This window comes from Setaria viridis, chromosome 2 (assembly GCF_005286985.2).
Source record: "Setaria viridis chromosome 2, Setaria_viridis_v4.0, whole genome shotgun sequence".
NCBI lineage: Eukaryota > Viridiplantae > Streptophyta > Magnoliopsida > Poales > Poaceae > Setaria > Setaria viridis.
The window spans coordinates 31,645,156-31,663,635 of NC_048264.2; the positions used below are offsets into that span (position 1 = coordinate 31,645,156).

An 18,480-nucleotide genomic window follows, 5' to 3' on the forward strand; every position below is an offset into this window, starting at 1 on the left:
ACCTAATGGATTTAGGTTGGTTCTCATATCGGGGATGTTTGGATGTTGTCATCCCTTGGAGAAAGTCTGACAAACTGTTTTTGTTGCAGTAGGAGGATTAATTTTAGATGGTTTTGTGGTTTGAGTCAAAACCAGGGTAAAGCTATATCAAATTTGATGATGGTACCATGGAAGAATAAAGAGCTTGTTCTAGGACACTATAGTTTATCTTTATGATGAAAACATGTTCCAAATCTTTAACCCAAAAGGCCAAAACCGTCCTGATTATGATAACTCTAATGTTGTCTGAACTCGCATCTTGGTATTTATAGATGTTAATTCTTTATATCCATGTGCCTATGCGCCTCTGTAAGTTATGACATCCATGGCAACGGGTTATGACTAATGTGTTCCTTGTTGGCTTTTCTGCCAGAATCTGCTGGCCTTTTACATCCCTGAAATAGACTATTTGTTTTAATAATTGTGAGAATCAGTCTGTATTTTGTTTTCTATATTGCTTACCTTTTGACTTCAAGCTACTCATCTGCTTTCATATTCTGGTGATCATGACGCGAATGCGAGTCATTATCATTGTATATCTTGATGGTGCTCTCTTGTTCTTCAGCTTAATGTCGCCGTTGATTTCGGTCCATACGTTGTAAAATTTCTGACGCTGTGACGCATATGCTACCAAATAAGCATCTTTTATGGTGGCCAACAGGTTGAGGAGGATCTGACACTTGACCAACTCCGATCGAGATTCGGATGAGTCCAACAACGGAGTGACGTTTATTTTGGTCTTTCCTGATGCTACCCACAAATACTGTCGCCCAAATTGGTTGGTTGCGGAGTGCTGTCATGCTGAGGAATGTAAACTGTGCTTCGTGCATCTTCTGATTCGGGGGCAGGGCGATTGCAGAGTTAAAGTAGACCTGATCTTGGGTGTCCTCGCTGAACGCGTCCCTCTGATTCTGAACAGGACCACGTACCGACCATGGCTGCCTACGATCGATGCGACTGTTTCGATGTGAACTTGCGATTGTTCGCTACAGAGTCCTGCATCAATACTCCCTCCGTCCTAAATTATAGATCATTTTAGCTATTCTAGATGCATAAGTATTATAATGCATCTAAGCATAAGGTATATCTAAGTGTCAGCTTCACACTGCATTTAATTCATACCCAACATCTGCCCCGTGAAATAAATAGTAGTAATAATCAGTAAACGCAGGAAAGGCAAGAGAACCAACAGCCATCAAACTGTGCATTTCCATTTCTGAACGGGAACACACTGCATTTCAGAAGAAACAGTTCTGCCATACAATGGAGAGGTATGCACAGGAAAAATGCATCACACGACACGGTAGAGGCCAAAATGAAGTATGAACAAGAACCGCACACCGTTCGACAAGCATATCACCAGTGCTCCATCAAAGCTTAACAGTCGGTTTCTTCTCAAGATGAGGATTGGACATTCCCTGAGAACATATGAATTTTTGACAGGTCAGAAACTGTGAATCTGCAGGGGATCAAGTCAGGGATCCATGTAAGGTTCCCTGTAGCACAGAGACAGGTCCAGAGATCACGAATCAGTAGTCTCTGCATCAGCACTTTGCCGTGAACTATCATTGGTAGCGTCACGAAGATCACCACCTTCACCCCAAGCAGGTGCCATAAGCTCGTCAAACTGCAGCATAGCAGACAATAACCCATGCAGCAATGGTGAGGTTGTTGAACAGATCATATCTTGCAATGAACTTCGAAATAGAAGCCGCTTCCATCTCAAAGCATGCACGGGGTCCACAGCTCGCGGGTTTGCAGAAGGGTGCTTCCTTTTGATATGCTTGCAGAGCTCTCTGTATGTGCCCACGTATGAACAGCCATCTTGCATGCAGCTCCTCCTCTTGTGATTCAACTTCTTACGAGCAGGCTCAACCAATGTATATCCCTTAACCTCACCACGGCAAAGGGGACATGTGACCTCAATTGTATCCGGGTCCTCAGAGCTTTCTTTTCTGCATGACTCTACAAGCTGATCAAGACAATTTGCGTGCTGGAAGTTGGAGGCACAGATATACGGACGACAGCCATTGTCATGAGAAGAACAGAGTAGAAGAACAGCATTGTGTGGGAATTCCATGCATACTGGACAGGTTGCATCTGTCCATGCACATTTCTCTGTTGCTGCAAATGCTAGCTCCTGGCTGGCGGCCCTCTTCTTAAAGATGCAATGACCGCTGGGTTTCTGATAATGTGATGATCTGAGCTGACGAGATGAACTTTTCTTGTTCCTCATATAGTTGGCCATCCTGAAAATAACTGTAAGATGTCATATTAAGTAAGATGTCATGAAGTCTATAAAAAGAAAATTCACATTGTCCATATTACAATGAAAAATTGAAGGAGCCTGGCTGACAGTATGATTGCAAGCACAATGATATTTCTTTTTTTCCTTAATTGTTCTGACCTCTTAATAAATGGATAAGAGACCTATCCCAATGTCAAAACTCAAGAAGGATAGCTCAATAATAAATCAATTTTTCACATTTTCTTTTTTTATCCTCATTCTTATTCTATAAGCATGGAATAGAAGTTGAACATTGATACTACCTCATTCACAAATAATGTATTTTTAATTAAATTACCAAACAGTTCGATCACTTACAAAATAGAAAAAAGTCCAACATCATGTTTTGATCACAAACTCAATGGAAACTGTTACTGCCAAACTTTGAACTTGAACCTCTTGTGTTGGTTCAGTACAAGTTCCAGTGAGATAATATAATATGTATTTGACATGCATAATTATTTTCACCGCAGAGATTGCCAAAGGCAGTCTTTTATATTCCTAATCCAAGCAACCACAGAAAAATGGACAACTTGGATATTTATTGTTACTACTGGAAAAAAATGGCATTTCGACGGACCAATTAAGGCAGGGAGTACTTCCATCACATCCTTAGTTCCTTAACACGTGAATGTACCTAATGTTGGACCTCTACATAAATGTTCTGTGACTTGTAGAAATATAGAGATAAACTCAAAGTCATATAGATAGTTAAACGAACTTCTTCAGCATGATGGCAGAAACAATGGGTTTTACATGAAGCCTAAATAGATATGTGTATCACTCATCAGCAGTGAAACATAACAGTCAAGGGCTCAAGGCCCTGAAGTCCCAGCAAACAGGCATGTGTACATGTAGGATATTGTTTCTAAAATTCTTAAAATTTTCTTTACACTAACCGAGCCTGGTGTACAATGTTATCAGAACAGGAAACTGGGCATGGTGTACAACGTTATGATTGCAGGGAACATCGTAGCAGCAAGTTTGGTCACTCCATTGGACATCTACTCAAATGTAAGAATTTAAATAACAAGCTCGAAATCATATGAAAACAGAGAAGCTGCTTCAGCATTATTAAGTGACAAGATTTTACTACAAAGTCTACATTAATATCGGCACTAGCAGGCAACAAGAAAATTATGACCCAACCTCCTCAAGTCTTTTGCTGTCAATAGATAGCCATATATGTACTCTACAAAACAATTTCTGGAATTCCCAAGATATTCTTCACATTATCGATAACGATCTAAAGCATAACTGCTACAGAAAACACCTCGGCAGCAAATCTTGGCACGCTCTTGGAACTAGAGGGCAAGCCCTCTTCCAAAACCCTAAGTTTGAAGAAATTACAACACACAGCCGTATCCAAGAAACGCTAAATGCAGCGATTATTCTAGCCGGATCGATCGATTCGGCGGCGTCAAGAACAAAGGGCCGGCCATCAAATCAATTAACTCAATCACCAAATGGAAGCAAAATCGTCCACACCGACCAAAGACCGAATGAAAGCAAACACTTTTTGCAGGTAAACGAAGAGGCGGCGGAGCAAGATTGCAAGGAGAGGCAAGAACCCGAGTTAAAGCTACGGAGATTCGAAAAGGGAACTGTCGCGCGTACCTTGCTGCTTCCAAGAGGCAAGAACGGGCGGCTGCTCCGCAGCGGAGGCGGCCTGGAAGGAAGGGGGGAGGGGCGAAGAGGCCGGCTGAGAGGGAGGCCTCGAATCCGAGCGAGTCTGCTCGAGGGTGCGCGGCGGGGTTGCGTTTTGAGAGAGGCCGTCGCCTGTCAAGAAGTCGCCGGCTGTGGGCGTGGCGTCGTGTGGTGGGCGCAGCGACATGGGCGGGACGGTGGGCCGTGGAAAACCTAGCGCGGCCCAAGGCCCAAGTGAATCGGTCCGTCCAATCCATCCATGTCCTACGGCTACGATTGGCCCTGCGGAAGCAACAATATTTCTGTGAAAGAAAGTGGGAGCGAGCAGCGACCACATCTCCAACAAAATTGCCATGCCACTCTTCGAGCTAAAATCTAACAAGTGTGCTAGAGTTGTTATCTGAATTGACATCCCATCCAACTTGCTAAATACTTTCTCACACTCTTCAAATGTGGATCCTACTCACAAAATAGAGAGTGCAAAATGGAAAGTTTGTTGTAGTGTGAAATGAAGAGGGTGTTCGAGTGGATGGAGAGTGTAAATTTTAGAGAGAAACCCAGCTATTGGGATTTGGAGAGTGGAAAATGGATAGTCTGTTGGAATGAGCAACTTAATATGGAGAGAAATTTTTTGGCAACTTGACTAGGGAGTCAAATGGAGAACTAAAAATGGATAGTCTGTTGGAGTTGCTCGAAGCTCACTTTCTAGTTCGTGAGGTTAAGGGCTCGCTTGGCTTGAAGGATTTTCAAAGAAATTTTTACAGGAATCCGAATCCTATGTTTTGCTTATGTCACCAGATGTTTGGAACGGAGGAAGGATGTTTCCCTTTCCTGTGGAAAGGCTTGCTCTCTTGTGCAAAATGGAGGAAATAAAAAATCCACTCTTAGGGTGTGTTGGGAATGGAGGATTTCCATAGGAAAAACAAAGGAACGCATTCCTCATGAAAGTTTTGTCATTTCGCTGTTTGGAATGGAGGAAAGCTAAGTCACATTCCAAAGGAAAGGCTCATGCGCCTCCACAAAGTGTAGTAAAAAAAAGCATCCACCGGAACCTGAAGGAAAATTTCCTGTGAGTGATTTGTTGAACTGGTGCTGCCTGCAACTCGCTAGAATCTGTCATTGCTGCATCCAATGCTTCACAATTGTGATTATAAAAAAATGTTTCACTGCAATTGTTGCCAAAGTCTTTGGCTTAAGGGTAGCGTTCTCTTGTCAGTGCTTCTACGGTCAATTGAATAGCGTGCAGGAGCCGTAGAAACAGAAAATGATGGGATAGGGGATTAAGAAAGAAACGAGAGGAGGAGAGAGAGAGAGAAAAAAGAAAGAACTAAGATCTAATCTTCATTTATCAACGTGGAAACCTAGCTTAATTAAAATGGACATGGTGGGATTTTGTTTCATGAGCACTAATAAGGTCTCATTATATTTTCTTGCTATCCAAACAGCGTAAAGTTTCCATTCCTGTGTTTTGACATCATGTAGTTTTTCACTTTTCACCACATCCTATTCCTACATTTTCTTCCAATCCTCTATTTTGCATTCCTGCGTTCCAAACAGGCCCTTAGCTTTTGGAAATTTTCTTGCTTGTGAAGAAGCAACTAACCACTGCGTAACTGCATAGTGGTGCCATAGTAGCGCTCCATAGCTGGAGATGACAAACCTGCTTTGCTGCATAGGGTCATGTGCCCCGTCGTCCATCGCGCATCCTAAGTTGGCGAGCCCAAGCTCGCCCGTGGTTGACCATGTCTGCATGCCAGTGAGGTAGAGATGCTCGCCCAAGGTCGCTGAGCTTGTCCAGTAGTTGAGGATGTTGCCACCGCTCAAGCTGATCTGGACTGAAGTACGATGCTGTGAACAATTAATGGAAAGACCGAAGGATTGGTCCTGGCCACCTTGGCAGGCGATTTGCTACATCGGTGTTGGACTACTCAATGGAGAAGATGGGGATTTGCTAATTTATTGACAATCCGTGTTGGACTGAGTAGAAGGAGACAACAGAGAAGAAATAAGTGGAGGAGAGCTAAAGAAAGAGATAAGGTGAGCATATTGATTCACTACTATGTGGGGCCGTCCAAGATGCATTTGAGGGGAGGTGATCGAACTCCCTCCGCATCGAGATGCTTAGCCGGAGCCCACCTCAGACCGACAGGTGCCCCGCCGCTCTCTGGGCGGAAGATTCACGTCTGGGATGGAAGGTCTTATCCGAGGGAGGACTCAATGCCCTGAGCCAGGGCTTGTTGCCCCTCACCCCGAATATGAGATCTTCAGCTTCCCTTGTGCTCTTGCTAGGGTCCGAGGGATTCACTCCTAGGATGCCCCAAGCAGTGGTCACCAGTCTGGTATGTGCCTTCCTTCCAGCATAGGAGAGAGCTGGGTCGAACGAGCACCATGACCCTCGGGAGTCGGGGCACTCTAAGAGCGGAGGTGGAGGATCGATGGGCCCACACCTAGCGACGACGAGGGGCCCCGAGCATCTGCTCGGTGCGCTCGTCGAACCTCCCTTCCCCTTTCCCATCAACATGGGAGAGTTGGGTTGAAAGAGGGAAGGTAGTTGGGTTTGGTGGGGCTCGTGGGCGGCCCCTGCGGGTCTTGTTGGTCCTAGTGGATCCCCGCGTCGCCTCATCTAGGGAGGGGCATCGCCCAGCTGGATACCCAGCTAGAGCTGGCCACCCATGCTTCGTCCAGAGGGAGGGCTACCTCTGTTGGATCCTCAGGAACGCCTTTCCTGAGCTATAATATCATGCAACAGTTCCCCCTCCAGTTTGGGCTGCAGTGCCATCTCCTGCTCCCATGGGCAACACACCCTTTGCAGACATGGTGGTTGCCAAGGGCTCCTTCGTGGGCAACATGCCCTCTGCGGACATGATGGATGCCATTATCACCAAGGAGTGGATCCTGACCTGCCACTTCTCTTGAGGCTGAGCAGGGCTGATGCCTCAACCCTCTTCCTCATCCTTGCAGTCATGGTGGGGGTGCTGGGCGTTGCTGATATGAACCCGCTAGGGTTGATTCCCGATCTTTCGATGAGAGGCTTGGGATAACTCGATTGGTCGATGGAGACGACGTTCACAGCCCGACTACAGCCTTCCAAGCTGCGCCTTAGCAACCGATACACCACCTCCAATGGCTGCTGCGATCTTGTGGAGCGCGTCACCCGGCCACTAGGGCACTCGTCCTGCAAGCAATCGAAGAACTAGAAAGAACAAGTATAAGAAGTACTAAATTTACTAGATGAAGATGAAGGTTTCCAACTCAATCTCAATAAGGTGGGGTTCCGAAGACAGGAAGACGGGCGGCTGATCCAGCACGCGCGCTTAAAAGCAAGTAGCGAGAGCTAAACTTGATCTAAACAAAATCCAACCTGTTTGTGGTGGCTCTAATTCTTATTAATACCTAGGAGGACGACCAGGGGGGTGTTTGGGTCGTGCTCCAACCCTAGGACATGTCCCTAATGGACCCAACTTGATACACGGCCCATTGGAATAAAATAAGGCGACGCAACACCTCTGGATAGAAAACCTCTCGGTAGTATTTTGGTGATTGCGGCCGACTCAGAATATATATGGATATGAGTCTAGATCCATATAAAAATAGACTTTATAAGGATTCCAAGGAGTACTTTAACGTCTAAAACGGAATCTGGATGAGGTCATGACGGCCGTTGCAAGCTGGCACAGAGTTGCAGTCCGAATCCAGCCCCAAAACTGTTGGATTGGAACTCTTTCTTTCCTTGGGCCAAAAGTGGCGTGGTGGCCTAGTGGAGGACTTTGGGAATACTTGGACTTGGCCCCCAATCTACTTCTTTGGTCCTCCATAGCTTCCATGTGTGTTTAACTCTATTTTTGATCCACGTATGTATTTCTGAAATTGACAACGAACACACATGATGGTGCAACATCAATTCATCAAATGTATCAAATACAATCATGGTAAAGAATTATTTCACCTGTGAATCAAAAGTTACTAATGTGGTTGTATCCGAGCAAGTGATGTCCTCATCAGTTGCTCACCCCTTTCGCTTGGGGCCTTTGCCCCTCCATCGTGTGGGCGATGGTGACCGTGCACCCGAGCACATTGCAGCTCTGCACCCGGAATAGGTGCCCAGTGCTTCAGCTTGCGTGTGTCAGCCCGGGTGTGCGATAGGCATCGCCATTCCGCCATTCGAGCTCTCCGTGGGCCACACGACCCACTCTTGCAGGGAATCCCTTCCTCGTGGAGCCCTTCCTTTGGTCATGTTTCCCTACGTAATGCGTGACTCCAAGAGCATGTTTAGAGTACCTAGCATTATTTGTAAGCTAGGAAATGATGCCGGATACGGCTTATGAATAAAAAGGATTCTTTTTTGATTAAGCATCTCTATTCATCCTTCCCCGGGCGTGGTGTCCTGTTTTCATGTTTGCTATGCTAGCGTGGATGGTGGTGATTGAGGACCCCGCTAGGTGCAAGTGGCGCATGGGTCTGGGGACTAGGCTGGGCGCCAAACACTGACCATTTTGTTGGTATTTCTTAAGTTACAAATAAATTCGCAAGCGCACGAAGTAAATAGGATGTTGGACCCATATGATTCTGCCCAGGGGTGTCTATTTCGCCTCCGGGGTAGCGGGGCTTCTTGGTGCGGGCGCTGCCCCCTTTTCCCCTAGGGGCCTCTGGGCCGTGCTGAGCCCCCGAGCGCTTGATGTCTCCATAAGGGGCAAGTTGAGAGGTGCCTTCCCAGGAGGGGTGCCGAGCCTAGCCTCTGGAGGCTCCTGCTCCTCTCTCTCGCCACTACTAGCACTACGCTTACCACCTGAGGCATGGCGGAGATGTATAGTAGTAGGGGCTCACCATCCTGGCATGCCACTAGAGTCGAAGGGGTCGTCAGATATCATTTTAACTCTTTCAAAGATCTATCCGCGTCCTCGATCCACTTGAATCACCCCGTCTTCTTAAGAAGTCAGAAGAGCAGGAGCCCCCACTACCCCAACTTGGATATGAAATGCCCCAAAGCCACCATGCGCCCAATCAGGCGATGTACTTCCTTCAGGTGCATGGGAGACTGCATGCGATCAATGGCCTTGATCTTTTATTGGTTCGCCTCTATTCCACGGTTGGAAACGAGGAAGCCTGGAAGCTTTCCAGATGGAATTCCAAAGACACACTTCTCCGGGTTCAGCTTGATGTGCGTCGCCCGCAAGTTGTCAAACGTCTCTGCCAAGCCTTCAAGTAAGGTGGCTTGGTCTCAGGTCTTGATGACTATGTCGTCGACATATGCTTTAGGAAGCAAAGGAGGTCGCATCTTGCCGTGGAATCGACGACTTGGTTGATGCGGGGAAGCAGGAAAAGATATTCTAAATAGGCTTTGTTGAGGTCCGTGTAGTCAACGCACATCCGGTGTTGGGATACGAGGTAGGCTACGCTAGCGCAAATCAAAATTTCTACCGCGTATAACCAGGAAGAACTGCCGTATAAGGATCACGGGATTACCACTCGACGCACTACTGGTGCGGAAGATGTAGATATGCGTCGGTGCAGTGAAGACGATCACGTAGTCGTACGTAGTCGAACAACGTAGTCGTACGTAGTCGATCACGTCCAGCGGCTCCTCAGCAGCTCGTCCACGTGCACAGCAAGATCGCCTCCGGTGCCGCGGCTCGTCGTCGGCTCGTCGTGGCTCGTCGGCGGCTCGTCGATGGCTCGTCCAAGTGCTGCAGGCGCAACACCTCCAAGGTATCCACACGTGCAGGGAGGAAGCGTCGCAAGCCGGATTGCTAGATCCGCGAGTTGCAACAGGCGAGGGCGTGGGAGGCGCGGCAAGTGTGTTCAGCCAAAAGGTGTAAACCCTAGGGCGCCCCCACCCCTCTATTTATAGAGGTTCCTGATGGGCCTCTGGATCCGAGGCCCATTAGCACTCCTAAACCTAATCCAACTCGGATCAGATCCGAATTGGGCTTCCAGCCCCTTAAGTGTGTGACCCTATGGGTTCGGATACGTATAGACATGGCCCGAGTACTCCTACTCGGCCCAATAGTCGGTAGCGGCCTCTAGCAAGACGTGCCAACTCCTATACGCATACGAAGATCATATCAGACGAACCATCACAACATAATATACATGCTATTCCCTTTGCCTCACGATATTTGGTCTAGCTTCAAGCTGACCGCTCTTTCTCGATCCTGTGATTCGGAATCCCTTTGTAGGTTAACTCTTAACCGTACGTAGCATGGCCATGCATTTTCGGATCCGATCACTCGAGGGGCCCAGAGATATCACTCTCAATCAGAGAGGGGCAAATCCCATCTTGATTGACCATGTCTCATAGCATGCTTCTTGACAAACCCGAAAGCTACCTTTATAACTACCCTGTTACGGCGTAGCGTTTGATAGCCCCTAAGTAGGTCGATCCACATCTAGAATACATGCGACAATCTCAGGTCTAAGGACAAAGCGTATATGTTGTTTAAAGAGAGAACTACTTCTCGTGTTGGGTCAGTCCTAACACATGTCTCCACATGTGTCCACATTATTAGTTCAACATCTCCATGTCCATGACTTGTGAAACATAGTCATCAACTAATACATGTGCTAGTCTAATATTCATGTGTGTCCTCACATGAACTCCGACTAGGGACAACTTTAGAATAACCATACAAGTAAAGAGTTTCACATACAATTCACATAATTGCAAATCAATTCAAGTAGCCTTTAATGGATATTCAATGAACACAATATACAAATCATGGATACAAATGGAATATCATCATCTCTATGATTGCCTCTAGGGCATACCTCCAACATCCGGAACCTTCCATTTTCTTTGGGCATGATGATGGGGTTGCCAGCCATTCGAGATGGAGGAACTCCCTGATGATCCCTACCTCAAGCATCTTTCTGACTTGCTCCCGGATAAGTCCTACCTCTCTGGAGCCTGCTGCCAGATCTTCTGCTACACTAGGCGCGCGTTGGGATGCACGACCGAACGGGGCTTGATCATCTCCCTAGGGACATCGGGCATGTCCAACGGTTTCCACACGATCAATCATTTGTTCACCCAGAGGAAGGTGATGAGCTTGCTTTCCTATTTGACGCTCAATTAGGCACCGATCTTCATGACCCTCTCGGGATCCTGCCCGAGTTGGACTATCTTGGTGAGCGCAGCATCATCGGGGGTAATCCGCTACTTGGCTTATGGGTGCGGGGAGGCTTCGAGCCATTCCTCGTCATTGCGGGGTGATGGATGCTAGGGCCTCATAGAGCTTCTCAATGCAGTATGCTGCCCACTTGACGTCGGTCTTGATCAAGATAACCCTAGATGGCCCCAGTATTTCTAGGGCGGTGGGGTACGCATAATGCACGGCGGCCATGAATTTGGCCAGAACCGGGTGCCCCACAATGGCGTTGTACAGAAGGTCGAACTCCGTCACGTCAAAGATGACATTCTCCGTCCTAAAGTTGTCCTAGCTTCCGAAGGTCACATGCAACTCGATTTGCCCCAATAGAGCAATAATTTTATATAAAAGGTTTCTTTATTCAACCAAGTATGATTTTTTATGAGTTTAGAAATATCTTACTACAAACTCACATATAAGCACATGTTTTCGTAGCTTCAATCTAAAATAAATTTTAATCATTGAATACATCATCATCATCATCACCATCATCATCATCATCATTTAATTAGTACATTTAAAGTTGATATTTTGTCTAACCTATATATTATCATCTCACAATGAATTTCTAGATATATATCGCACTACAAACCAACAAAAAATATCTATTTTCTGCAAATTCATCATAGATTAACTAAATATCATTGCACATATTATCATTCCATGATGTAACTACTATATTTATTTAACTTCTTCTTTACCTAGAAAAAAAACCACTTTTAGTACCCAAATAGATTTTTTTTATGTTTTGTCTCACCTATGTATCATCACTGAAACTGTATACTGACTTGATGGTATATCAAAATAATGAAAGGTCAACTCTAATGGTAGTAGTTACATGATGAAATGATAATATTTGAAATGATGAGGTTATTCCATAATGAAGAAGCTATTAACTCAAAGTTAGCACCTAGAATAATGTAAAAAATGTCAGTGAGATACTTCCACATCGTTGTGGCAACACAACATTCAAAGAACAAGTGTTGAACTGTTTCTAGCTCGCTGTAGAATAGACAACTCATGTCATCATTTTTTTCTATTTGCTAAGTTCTCTCTAGTGAGAGTTTTGTTGTTGGACGTCAGCCATAAGAAAATATAGATTCTGTGGGGTATGTTTAGGTGCTAGGTCAAGGGGTAAACACTGGTTTGACACCTCCAAAGCTAGCTGTCTTATAAATAGTTTGCACTGAGAATTTGCCACTAGAATCAAACAATCAGATAATTGCATCGCAATCGTCCAGATACGAAACAGACTCCGCAATGGAGACCAATTACAGACACATCTACATCTGTCTCAGAGTAACTCTTCTCCTAAATAAGATTTTCAGATCAACTCCATTCTAGACTTCAGGAATAGAAACATCTTTTTGGTCAGCGATTGTGTACAACTGCTAGAACTGGATAGCAAGGCTGCAATTGTCGAACCAGTGGTCCTCCCAAAACCTAATGGATTTCCCATCACCTACTTTCCATTTCACCCCAATCTGAGCTGCTTTACTAGACTAAAGAACACCTTTCCAAAAAGGAGAAGCATTCACTTTGGGGGCACAAAAAATATTTGGGTGCCTATTTTTTTACTTAAAATCAATAATTTTCTTCCAAACAACACTATCACTTAGCCATTATTTATTGATCCATGAAGCAAGAAGGCAAAGGTTTAAGATACTAAGGTCAGGAAGCCCCCACCACCATGATCTTTTCTATATGCTAGGTTTTGCTCGTTAGAGAGGTGGTACGTACCTATGCTTTCCTTCAGCATCATTCCGCAGGAAGTTGGCCACGTGAGAGTTAATGTTCTTGATGGCCATTTTGGAAAGTTAATTACAGAGAGAAGGTAGATAGGAATGCTTGTTAGGCAGGATTTCAGAAGGGTCAGCTTAGCAGCACTAGACAGGAGTCTACCTGTCCACCCATCAATTCTTTTAATTAGCTTGTCTACAACTGGTTGGACGTCCTCTCTTTTCAATTTATTGTAATGGAGTAGTACTCCTAGATATTTCAGAGGGAGATCACCAATGTTACAATAGAAAAGTCTATCATACTTATTACTTTCTTCCTCAATCATCCCTAGAGTTAGCGGGTCAATTTTGACATAGTTGATTTTCATGCCTGAAAGCTGTTTAAAACAAGCTAGCATCCACTTAAAGTGGGTGGCTGCGCAATGTTAATTTTTAGGAAGAGCAAAGTGTTGTCGGTATATTCTAAACTAATAATACCACCTTTCATATACTTGGTAACAAACTTTCTATTAAACCTTGGTTGGTTGCTTTCATAAGCATCAGCTACTAGATTAAACAGGAGGGGGAAGTGGTCTCCTTGCCTGAGCCCTTTCCTACACACAAAATACCTACTATTTTCTTCATTGATCCTCATACATACCGAACCACCTCTAGTGATTTTATTTATCCAACCTGTCCATTTAGTTCCAAAGCCTCTGAATATTTGGACTTCCTCAAGAAAACTCCAATTAACCCTATCATAAGCTTTCTTCTAGTCTAGTTTCAAAATTACCACAGCTTCGCCTCTCCTATTGATCTCATGAATAATTTCATAAGCGGCAACTACACTCTCAAGGATGTATCATCCTTTAATGAATTGAAGGTCATTTGATTAGGAGAAATTAGCCTCTCACTAATTTTACTTAGCCTATTACTGATGGTCTTATCAAAGATTTTGAACTGCAATTTATAAGAGCAATGGGTCTAAACTTCTTCAGTTCAGTTGCTTTAGCTTCCTTAGGGATCAGAGTCACCATCACATAATTGAGTCTGGCGATGTCAAGATTGCCTAGAATAGATCCCTAGTACCCGCAAGGAAGGAAGAAGGCGGAATCCTACTACAATTCCCCTATAATCCTACTAGCACTCATACCATGTAAACCTACTAGGACTCCTACCTTGTAACCGACTAGTAATCCTGCCCCCTGGAGTATATAAAGGAGGGCAGGGATACCTAGATCAATAGATAGAGAACCACCTCAGGATCAACCTGAACCACAACAGAGGACCAAATCCTCAACACAAAGCAACACCCAAGCGCAGGACACAATATACAACGCCACAAATAGGACGTAGGGTATTACGCTACTCTGGTGGCCCGAACCTGTATAAATCTGTGTCTTATGTCCTCTCTTTTACCTTCGAAATCCAGGTCCAACGATTTCCCACCAACCAATCTACTACCTCAGGATACCCCTCGGTAGGTTGCCGGGTATAAAACACCGACATCTGGCGCGCTAGGTAGGGGTGATCATCGAGATCATTGGGCGAGCTTGAAGGATCTTATCATCGTTAATCTCCAAGATCAATCTACTCAACAGCGCAGATCAATCACTTCGAATCTCGCTGGATTTCTTGTTCTGCTGCTACCCGAATTGGAGTCAATTTCGCGTCGCTGTTGGAGGAAACTAACATCGCGATGATACTTCATGGTGGCATGCGACACCTCGTTCCAAGGAGAAGTTGATGGGCTTCCTGTTCCAGCCAGGGCCGAGTTCAAGTGCAAGTCGAACAAGCAGCTACCGATCAAGATCAACGGTCAAAGCTTCACCTGTTGAGTACTCGCACAAGGTCAGGACGAGCAGAGCATTGGGCTCCTGCCATGTTTGTCCGGTAGAAAATTCAATTTGTTGTAAACTGCTACGTGCACCCCCAAGGCATACCAGGAGGCTATGAGCTCTTGGACAACTATGCATTCACGGTGTACACAAGTTCCAGATTCTTTCGTAATCTTCAAGGAAGACTTACCAGAGGAGATCTCCGATTGTGCGGCAAACAGCCAGCGACGATGACTCCACCATGGCACTCTTCACCATAACGAATGTCGAATCGCCAATGACTACTCATCTTGACTTAAAACTAGTCAAGAACTAGCTCCATACAACAAATAACTAGTCAAAATCAACTCCGACTAGTCAGTTTCATCAACAATCATCATGGCTTCATCAACGACTACCACGGCTTCGTCGACAATTGTCCACGAATGAAGCTAAGTCACTTTTCTAATTATTTATATAACTTTTCCGGTGTGTTTTCCACATGTAGGGCAACACACCAAGTTTCGGAAGCTCCGCCACAGGCTTAGTACACCGAATTAGGAGGCTTGCCACGAAGTTTGGTGCACTGAGTGCTAGAGGTCATGTTTGATTAGGTCCAAGAATTTTTGATAAAAGAGGAAAGAGAAGCCATCAGGTCCTAGTGCCCCATCAGCATAGGAGCCTGTTGGTGGAAAACGGCCCCGAAGTGGACTCCATCACAACAGCCTGGGAGTTCTTCCTCCCAAGGGGTAAGGCCCCCTTCGTCGGGAGAAGAGAACCAAGAGTCTATCCTATTCTTCTTCTAACGGTCCAAAGTCGAGATCACCGGAATAATAAATGAAATGTAAAGAAGAGCAATAAATGGCATTAATTTTCATTTACTTCGGACCAGCCATCCTATCAGTTACAATGGCTCCGCTATTTATAGGGAGATCAAACGCCACAAAGCACACTTGCAATTTACCGTTACTCAACGGTTAGATTCCTAGAATATTCCAGGGTACAACAGGAAATACGGTCTTCATACGGAGTTCTCCAGCTGTCTCCTCGTACGGCTTCTTCTCTCCACGTGGCGGACAACGTGGTCTTTCAACGTTCGCCTTGCTTCGGAGGTGGAGGTACTCTTCGTGGGATCGCTTTGCTCCTTCGTCTTCTGATAACTCACGTTAAAGATGAGCCAAATGTAGCAGCTTCCATTTAGGGAGTCCTGAGGGCCGTCTCGCCATCGTCGAGTCCCGAAGGCCCCTTCGTACTCCTAAGGACCTTTGTTTCCATCCTCCTCTTCCCTACACTTAGAGTTCGCCACAAATAAAAGAAACCGCCATGGTTAGTGACGAAAAGATTTCTTCCTCCGATGGGGATTCCGAAGGTGGTTCCCCCAACAGAGCCAAAGACATCTTCCTTAATCTCCTCTTCTGTGAAAGGGGCTTCTAGTCGATCATTTTCCTCACTAGTGACTTTATGCTCCTCATTCCAAAAGTTATCTCTCCTAGGTGGAAATCAAGTTTCCCTTCATGGTCGAAAAGCTTCTTATAGAAGTCGATAGCCAGGTTGAGCATCATTGTCCACAATTTCACCCTCTAGGCCTTGAAGGGCTGAGATGATTTTTCCCCCTCTTCCTTTGGTAAGCTACGGCATGGAAGTAGGCCGTATTTCTATCTCCTTCTTAAATGTTCCTATCTCTAGATCTTTAGTAATTCAATTTTAAAAATACTTTTCATAATGAATCCACTAATATATCTTTTACCACCAATCATTGAAAAAAATATGTTGATGGTTAAAGTTAAAAAGATCTTACTCGGTGGAATCCCCAAATGACTTATATTTTGAACTAGAGGGAGTATATGAAATATATAGGTCCTATTTGGATCAGCTGGGCTAATTGTTAGTTGGCTAATGGATAGAGCTAATTGCTAGCTAGCTAACAGTTATTAGCCAACTAAAATTAACCCTATATTGTTTGGATACATCATACATATGCTAATGGTTAGCTGGAGACTGGAGTCCTAGCAAGTGTTTGTTTTGCCCTTGGTTTTGAGGGTGCATGCGTATGGCAAGGGGGAGAAGGTGGAATGAACGAGGGTATTTTTGATATTTCTTGATCTGTGGCTGCTATTAGCTCCAATTTGCTAGGTTTGGTCAGCTAATGGGCTAACAGATACATCTGTTTTAGTACCCATACTAAAACTCAATGTGAATGCGAATATCCATATTGACTTTTTAGTAGATATGTATCTATTAGTCCTCCTGTTTGGATTAGTTAGAACGTACTTCTAGATGTTAACAATTAGCCTTATGTATCCAAATAGTCATGCACTAAAAATTATATAGCCATAACTATCTATAATCCTTGGTGATGCTCTAAAAAGGACCTTGAATTTAGGGATGGATATGGATATTAGAAAAATCTGAACTACCCGAATACGTATCGCTAAAAAGTCAATATGGATATCCATATTCACATCCAGTTTTAGTATGGGTACTCAAACGGATGTATCAAAATCTATTCTTCCATTATTTTCATTTATTTGAATCCAGATCCGTATCTAAAAGAGATGTTGAGTATCCAACGTTAATTGTGTTTGCAAATAATATAGTACCTCCCTACCTGGTGAAACCATCTAAAGCTTATACATATGGCTGATTACTAATGACAAATGATATTAATTTTAATATTACTAATTATGTACACGATTTAAAATATTTAATAGTCATCTATATGCAAAATGACTAATGATATCAATGAAATATTAATTTTAATATTACTAATGATATATAAAGAGTTAAAGACCAAGTTTAATTCATTTTAGTATGACTCCGATATTAATTTTAAATATTTTATTTTATTTATTTATTGATGCAATTATTTCTATATATTCTATTTTATTTATTTTATTAAATCTTTATACGTTTACTATATATTTATATACTCATATTTTATTCCTATTGTATAAATTATCGTTAAAGCAAATGGATATTTGTTATCTTCCAAATCGATTAGGTATTTGAATGGAAATGTGAATTCGATCCATCCATTTTGTGTTCGCATCCAATAATATTTGTATTTGTATTCTAAAATATAGCAAATAATGCTATCCGAATTTGATTGTCATTTGATCAAATCGATCTACAGCTACTTGTTGAATTAAATGCAGAATGCTTACTTGGGATTTGAGATCGTGTGCGCTCCCCGAGAACACAGCTTTTCCAGGTGATCTCTCTCCCTTCACCAGTCACTCAATCACAGTGGCATCATGACCTCATAATTGCTGGCAACGTAGGGCACAGGGCACCAGCCAGCACCCAATGAGCTTCTTCCACGGTTGCAAGTTAATTCATGGCCATCCCTGGCGACTGGCCCCTATTTCACTGGCCAAAGGATGTGAGTTTACACCCCGCCCAACTTGGTCTGCTCCCCCTCACTGCCGTGTGGCACAGCTGTTCTGTTGTTTCCTGCTACGAAATTTCAAGTTAATTTCGTGTTGGTGCTCGGCATTTTACAAACCGGCTTTCGGATAAGAGAGTCTATGTTTTCCCAGAGGCTTGGGCTGTTTTAATTTGTGGCTGCAGCGACCGGCGAAGAAGTATGGTTTCACGGCAGCAAGGGTAAAGAGTAAAGAACACTATAGTATACTGAACTTGAATGATTGAATCTGTTATGATTTTTTTTTAAAAAAAGCTTTGAATATGTTATGTTACCATTATTTTTTCAGAGAAATAAACATTTTTCTCCGATCCATATCCATTGCGTTGCCATTGTTGGTCTAGCCTCTAGCGTGAGGTTCTTTGGTTAGGTTCGAAAAGCTAATAATAAGCCCCGTTGTTCA

General features: G+C 44.1%; 1 protein-coding gene across 2 annotated transcripts; it reads right to left on the bottom strand.

Moving 5' to 3' along the window:
• Window positions 1–1,218: 1,218 nt before the first annotated feature.
• Window positions 1,219–4,127, bottom strand: LOC117845341 (uncharacterized). Of its 2 annotated transcripts, none has more exons than XM_034726351.2 (2): window positions 3,944–4,127; window positions 1,219–2,288 (listed from the first exon to the last, which is right to left on the bottom strand). In XM_034726351.2, the coding sequence occupies exon 2, from the start codon at window positions 2,285–2,287 to the stop codon at window positions 1,562–1,564; it is 726 nt and encodes a 241-aa protein (XP_034582242.1). In that variant the 5' UTR covers window position 2,288; window positions 3,944–4,127; the 3' UTR covers window positions 1,219–1,561. The 2 variants fall into 2 exon arrangements, with proteins under 2 accessions (XP_034582242.1, XP_034582241.2); XM_034726350.2 differs by having other exon boundaries at window positions 1,219–2,298.
• Between the last annotated feature and the right edge of the window lie 14,353 nt (window positions 4,128–18,480).

Bases quoted from the DNA above. Each gene is read 5' to 3' on its own strand.
- LOC117845341 (XM_034726351.2), bottom strand. From the start codon at position 2,287: ATGGCCAACTATATGAGGAACAAGAAAAGTTCATCTCGTCAGCTCAGA.